General features: G+C 43.4%; 1 protein-coding gene across 1 annotated transcript in view; it reads right to left on the reverse strand.

Annotated features, from left to right (window-relative positions):
- Positions 1 to 4580, reverse strand: part of LOC137904228 (piezo-type mechanosensitive ion channel component 2) — a 60819-nt gene extending 56239 nt beyond the window's left edge. The window contains exons 1-3 of the mRNA XM_068748377.1: positions 4466 to 4580; positions 3527 to 3569; positions 1123 to 1289 (exon numbers count right to left, since the gene is read on the reverse strand). Of these exons, the coding sequence (XP_068604478.1) occupies positions 1123 to 1289; positions 3527 to 3569; positions 4466 to 4550 (295 nt within the window). The 5' untranslated portion in view covers positions 4551 to 4580. The remainder of the gene's footprint in view (positions 1 to 1122; positions 1290 to 3526; positions 3570 to 4465) is intronic.
- Between the last annotated feature and the right edge of the window lie 2158 nt (positions 4581 to 6738).

The raw sequence follows: 6738 nt of genomic DNA on the forward strand, positions 1-6738 counted from the left end.
GTAGACTCAGACTCAAACCTGTTTGACATCACGCAGCACAGAACAGCTGCTGTAGTTATCCTAAAGCTACACTATACGTCTGTTTTCCTGCATTCTCAATAAAACAGGGGCAGACTAGCAAATGAGAAACTCACTGGGGCTTTCATAGAATGCATGAAACAAAGGGAGGAGCGGGTGGAACAATTCCGCTCAGAACCAAAAGCCCTGACGGCCGACTGGTTGAAATGAAAGCCTGAGCACAATGCAGCCTCTATATATTATATATACATATACAATATAATATACTTTATTAATCTGTCCCTTGGAGGGCACTTTGGTTTACAGCAGTTTGAACTGCTGCTGGTCGCGGCGTGCGCATGCACCCGGGCAATGCCGGTGAAGTGTCTTGCCTAAGGACACAACGACAGTGTACACATGCGCCTGAGCCGGGGATCAAACTGCCAACCTCTCAGTCGTAGGACAACCCGCTCAACCACTGCGCCACTGTCGCCCCTTGTGTTTGCCCGTGGTGTGAAGCGACCCCGTCTGCACCAGTGTGAGCAGAGAAGACCGAGCGAAAGTTAATGTGGATTTAATCAAAGTGAAAGGAGGACTTACCAGGGTGGAATATAGGGTTATATTTTAAGTCATCAACACTTAACACTCCTTTTCTCACCTCCTGAGACATTAAATCCATGTGAACAGGCTTGAGTCCCAGAGGCGCCTTGTTTCATTTACATACATGAAATGATATTGGGAAAATACAGATGTCAGAGTCAAGAAGTTTTAATGTGGAAATTTAAGGTCACCCACATATATTGAAACATTTCCTTTTATTATGTTAAAAAAAAACATATCCATTCAGAGAATTTTATAGTTTTCAGTTTAGTGTTATGGGCATGTTGTCTTTGTCGCACCCAGCTCTTGCATGTCCAAAGCAGTTTAGGGCGGGGCTAGTAATTCAACTGACTTAAAGCGTTGCTATTGGTTTTTCTGGCAACCATTATTTCTGACCACAGCTCAACAGGAAAACTGCTAAAAACCCACAGCAGGCTGTCGTAGGAAGTCATTAATTATGAGAGAGAGCGAGAGAGAGCGAGCGCGAGAGAGAGAGAGAGAGAAAGAAAGAATCACCACAAGCACCTACTTGTTCCTCTGCTTCGAAGTCGGCGTTGTACTGGGCCATGTCCTCAGGCGGCCTCTTCTGGACCAGACTGCGACACAGCAGCCAGATGGACAAGCCGGCCACAAACATGCCAATGTCCGGGATGAACACTCGGATGCCGTTCCCTGCATCCGCACCGATCACACTGGGAATGAGCAGTAAGCAGAGGACACACGCTGAGAGAAAGCAGAGGCTCATTTCCTGAGAGCGATGATGAAGCATCTTCTAAACATTGTGATTTCTGAGCAATTTATTCCCAGTTTGGGATTAATAAACTAATCCTAACCTTATAAAGCAGGACAGAAACACAAACCGGATGCGGAAAATGGGACAGAGTGCAACGAACTTCACCAAGAATGGATGAGCACTGCTGGTGTGAAGCCGCCTTCCTCAGAAAGACACGGGCTTATGTTTGCATGAGTTGTGCATCTGGGAGTTCCTTCATCTCGTGGCTCTCTCATACACAGCGAACACACCTCTTCAAGTGAGAGGAAGATTCAGACTGAATCCACACTCACGGAGGGGGGGGGGGGGGTTACTATAACATCTACCTGTTCACATGCATGGGAATCGGAACTTTCTCCATGATTTAACTCTTCTCCGGATGTGTTGTGTTGCAGGCACAAGCTTTTATATGGAGCGCCACCCACTTCAATGAAATCTTCCTCGCCTGTTTATGGTAACAAGTTAGAGAGCATGGGAGTGTGTAGCGTTGCTCTTTAGCTGATATGTTAGAAACATGTTTTGACAGCATGTGCTTTTCATTATGCCATTAAAAAGAAGCTCTTTGAATTGCAGTGGCCATATTGCTGCAAGCAAACATATATTTTTTTTTACAATGTTATTTGATTAGTGTCCTCACCTCTAACTAAATACAATTCATTGTTCAATAGCAGAGCTAAAGAGTGGAAGCCAGATGTTGCCATGACAGCCATGGAAAACATACTTGAAACAGCCCAGTGAGAGAGTTTGTGCAGCCTGGGAACACATTTTATGAGGTGTCATGATTGCATGCGTAGTTAAAGCAAATGAAAACGTAGCTGAAAAGGATTCAAAACTTTCAAAATGTAATTTTCTCACCCAAAGCAATTTCTATTTCTATTTTACAATCGCCACATTACTGTTTGGACACCAAAATGTTTCATGCAGTTAAACTGCTCACGAGAAATCCAGTTCTGGTCATTCTGCAGAGCAGGATGTATAAAATAAGATGTGCTATGAAGCAACTGGTCATTTCATTTTGGCCTTGATGCTCGTAAACATTTAACGAGCTCAGAAGTGCGAAGCAGCACAATGGAAAATGTTCACCCAAAAAAAATCATTAAGTCAAGCATGCCTGTTTCCATGAGCTGGATTATTGTGAAGGCGTGTGCATTGTTTGTCACGCAGATGAAAGAGATGGAAACTGACTGAGGCATTGTCTTCATGGCCGCTATTATCCCCTGTTTATCATGTGAGAATGACAAAAGCATGAGCAGTGTTAATACCTGTCTTCACTGCCTTGGGCTGCAGGCTAATTAGTTACCCGTGAAGCTTTGCAGAAAAACCACAAAACCAGAGTCTCCAGAATCAAAAGCTTCTAAACATGTACTGTTTAAAGGGGATGTGTAAAGGTCAGCTTGAGGAAAGTAACAGCTGCAAAGCTGTAAAGACAGCAGCTGTGAATGCTCTTTATAGTCCCATACGTCTAAACGGAGCGCTGATCTTTCCCCCACACAGGCAGCACAGGCCAGAAAATGTTCATCTGCACTCCAAATTCATATGAAAACATTGTATATGACCCTGAACACAAACAGGTCAATGCAAGTCGGCTCTATTTCCGCCACTTACGGTACGCCGTCCGTGGCGGGCCGCTGAGTAGTGGAAGAAGGATGTCGCTGAGTTTCAACATTCCCGTACTCAGGCGACCAGATATAACGCAATCGTGCAGCTGAGCTGCGGAAGTCAAAAATAAAAGTTTTAAAGGCTTTGAATTAGAAAAATGAGAATGAGGACGGTGCCCTGAACCAACACCGGAAAATGGAAGCTGTTCTATATTTTGTTAAACCGTCACTGCTGTAGGAAATAACGCAGGCAAACGTAGCCATGTCTCATCTGGCCATGTTCACAAACTTCCTTCTTTGATCTGACTCTCTCCTGGGAAATACACTTACAGCTGATTGAAGGACACAAAAGGATTTATCTGGGTTTGAACTGGGGGAAAGGTGTTTTTGCTAGAAGACATTTTATCGTGTATCTCAAATCCCGTGTTCATTGACTCGTAAAAGAAAATGTAAAAACAATTAAATATGTTGTCAAAACAAATTTCATTTTTGTGTCATTTAAATACATTTATTTGTTGTGTTGATTTGTCAGAAAGAGTGGATTTCATCTTTATCTTACCTCTCAAAGCCAATTTGTCTTATGGATTTCTCCCATGTTGAACCTCGACAAAAAACACGAGGCCAGTTAGTGAATTACGTACTTGCTTCTTTCTTTAACACAATAAACATAGCAATAAATACAAGAACTTTATTCATCGCTATTACCACATGAAGAAAAAAACATCCTGTAAAAGGGACTGTGAGATTCCTTTGATCGTCGGCTGTAAATTCCAGTGGATCATTTTGAATTTCAGCCAGTATGTCCTTTTTGGGTCAGATTCATCTCTGTGATCTCCAGAGGTGTAACGGTTCACGTAATGCATTGAACGTTTCCGTTCTGCATGTTCGGTTCGGTCCACTTGCGTACTGATTTTATGCATTTTTTCTCATAAAGTCCTGGACGAGTTTCCGCACGGACGCCTCTGAGTGTCGGACACTATTGACTGAGGGGGAGGCGCGCTGGAAGCTCACAGGCGTACACACATGGCAAAACTAGCGAAGCATTAGCTCTGTATTCCAACTAGTTCTGTTGCTAGTGAGCGGGTTTCTCCTCTGCTGGAGACGTTGTCACGGCAACCAGATCTGTGTTTTCTGCAGAGAATGTGGATAAGTTAATCTTTCTAGCCAAAACCTTTAAGCGTGAATGGTTAGTGGTAGTTTAGCATACCGTTACACCCTTAAGGCTTACATGAGCAGCTCTTTATAAAGAGATGGATCTAAGTACAGTTATTATTCTGTGTTTTATTAGTTATTATTTGTGTTGGGGCTCATTCACTGTGTCACTGAAATATTTGAAGCCCCTCTATTGGGTCCGCAGTGAAATTGAAAAATGAAAAATAGAACAGCAAAATCACATCAAACTCAAAGGGTTTTTGTCCACTTTGGTCACATGGTGTCAGAGTGACCCCGCTGTCACAGTACGGGGGGGGGGGGCGTGTCACGGAAAAGCTTCACTCACAGTTAAAGTCTGAGGTGATGGAGTTCCCTGCCAGGAGGCTGCTGACGGTGATCTGGTAGATGATGTGAAGCAGCAGGAAGGACATGCTGGCGAAGCAGAGGGACTGCAGCAGGCGCCCCGTGAGGCCTGGAGGAGCAGAACAACCACAGTGAGCCCCCCAGCAGCACTCAGTTTAGGGATTTCCCATAAGAATCACAACTCACAATCTCTGGACAGAGGAAGGAGAACGAAGACTCATATTCATATGATTTCCTTGCAAAGGAGCGAATCATCAAAAGTATGAAGAAGAGGGAGATAGAATAGAACGCCTTTATTGTCCTTGCATAGTGGCTACACAATGAGATTCGGAGGAACAGCACAGGAGATAGCACTCCAATAGAAGTTTCTGTAGATCATGACATATCCAAAGCTTCCCTCTGGTTCTGCAAGGGGGTGGGGGCATCATCTTCATCTCATTGTGTGTCCAAGCAATCGATATTTTATTATCACAGGTGATCAGTGCGGCAGGGTGAATGAGCATTTCACATGGCTTCATTATTCAGGCTCAATGCAGTGTCTCAAGAGTACTTTGTCAAAGTTTCCATGTGTACTTTTACTTTTCACATGACGAGTCAGTAAAACATGCTGATGCCAGACAGGGCCAATAAAAACCCTTAAATCTCAATACAAACAAGACCAAGGAAAACTTTTATTGTTGCATGTTCTTTTGTGTTTTCCTTTCCCACTCTTTCCTCCACTGAGATGATCCGTCCGCCCACCTTGCCCTGTTTTAGCTATTATGTTCTCCGTCTGGGCGATGCAGGCTGTGGGGTTACCGACCAACTCCTTGGTTTCTTGCGTGTGGTCTCAGTCTGGGCTGCCCCACTAGTTCACACTGGACATCCTGTATGTCCTCATGCCAGGAGGAACAGCAGCACCTTCTGGCATGAGCCATGAATGTTGGAGCCATCTTGTTGCAGACTGGAGCAGAACAGATTTTTTTTTAGCATGCTGCTCTGTGATAGAGGCGCCCTGAGGTGCAGTGCCACCTTATACCAGTCATTGAGCCTGGCATCTGGCAGCCAAAGTGTATCTCCTCAGCTTATGGGTTTGCACATGTGAAATGCATGGCTGTAGAAATACACAAAAAGAGACCTGTGAGTTACATCGGACTCATGGTTCTCTGAGTACAGAGACTCTTTCTGTCTTGATTTCTGCTCAGGATTAGATGTCAGTCTCCAAAAACAGAGTGAAACTGCGCAATGGCTCCTCAGATAAGCAATGACCGTATGTCAACACAGCTGGTGAGCCACACAAAGTTATTCCACTTCATCTGCTAGTTGGGGTAGAATCCTCGTGTAGATGGAAGATGTAGCTCAGTGGAGAATTGTCTCTTCATTAAGAGAACAGCAATTAAAACAAACTACAATTCTTAACCCCTGTGTTCCATCCATGGCCCTTCCAGTGGACAAAAATGTCCACTTCCTAGAAAGTGTCCATGTCCAACAAATGGTCACGGGGAGAGGGGGGGGGTAAATTTGGACATCTCAACTTTCAACATAATAATCCATGATTTAACCCTGTAATGCATTTTTATCTCATCCACAACCCTTCAGATGGACAAAGATGTCCACCTGTCATTTAGCCATTTGTAAATATCGCAATTTGTACTTATTAATTTCAAAATCTTTAAGGTGACTCAAAGATTTTAACCCCTTCCCGGACATTTTGAACACATCTGGGTGCAGAAACATCATGGATAAGATAAAAATGCATCACCAGGTCTAATTATGGATTTCCATGCTGAAAATTTGGATTTTCAAATTTTACTCAAAATTAGCCCCCGCCCTTGCCCAAAAATTAGCACTGTCTGACCTTTTGTTGGAAAAATTGCAATTTTTGTCAAAATGGTAATGGATAGGTTAAACATGAATTATACGGTGAAATAATGTGTTGAGAGAAGGTTGACGGTTCAAGTAAGAAAACCCGGAGAGAGTAAATAGAAAAATCCTCAGGGTAGACTAATAAATTAAAACTAGAATAGCACCTCAGTGGTTTATACATAATTATGAAAGATTTAGACAGACATCGTACCAAAACAAATTAAGGAAGGCAGGAAAGATTTTCTGGATTCGACATTTAATCTATCGGTTCTGACTGCACCATGTTTGAAGTCAACAGCCATCATCCACGTGACGCTTTACTAGAAGACATCTTTAACTATTGATGAGAGTGTAAGTGGTCCACTTTCTGTCCTCCCTCCTCTCTCGCTCTGCATCCTTTACTTCCTGATT

Source organism: Brachionichthys hirsutus, chromosome 15 (assembly GCF_040956055.1).
Source record: "Brachionichthys hirsutus isolate HB-005 chromosome 15, CSIRO-AGI_Bhir_v1, whole genome shotgun sequence".
In the NCBI taxonomy this organism is placed as follows: domain Eukaryota; kingdom Metazoa; phylum Chordata; class Actinopteri; order Lophiiformes; family Brachionichthyidae; genus Brachionichthys; species Brachionichthys hirsutus.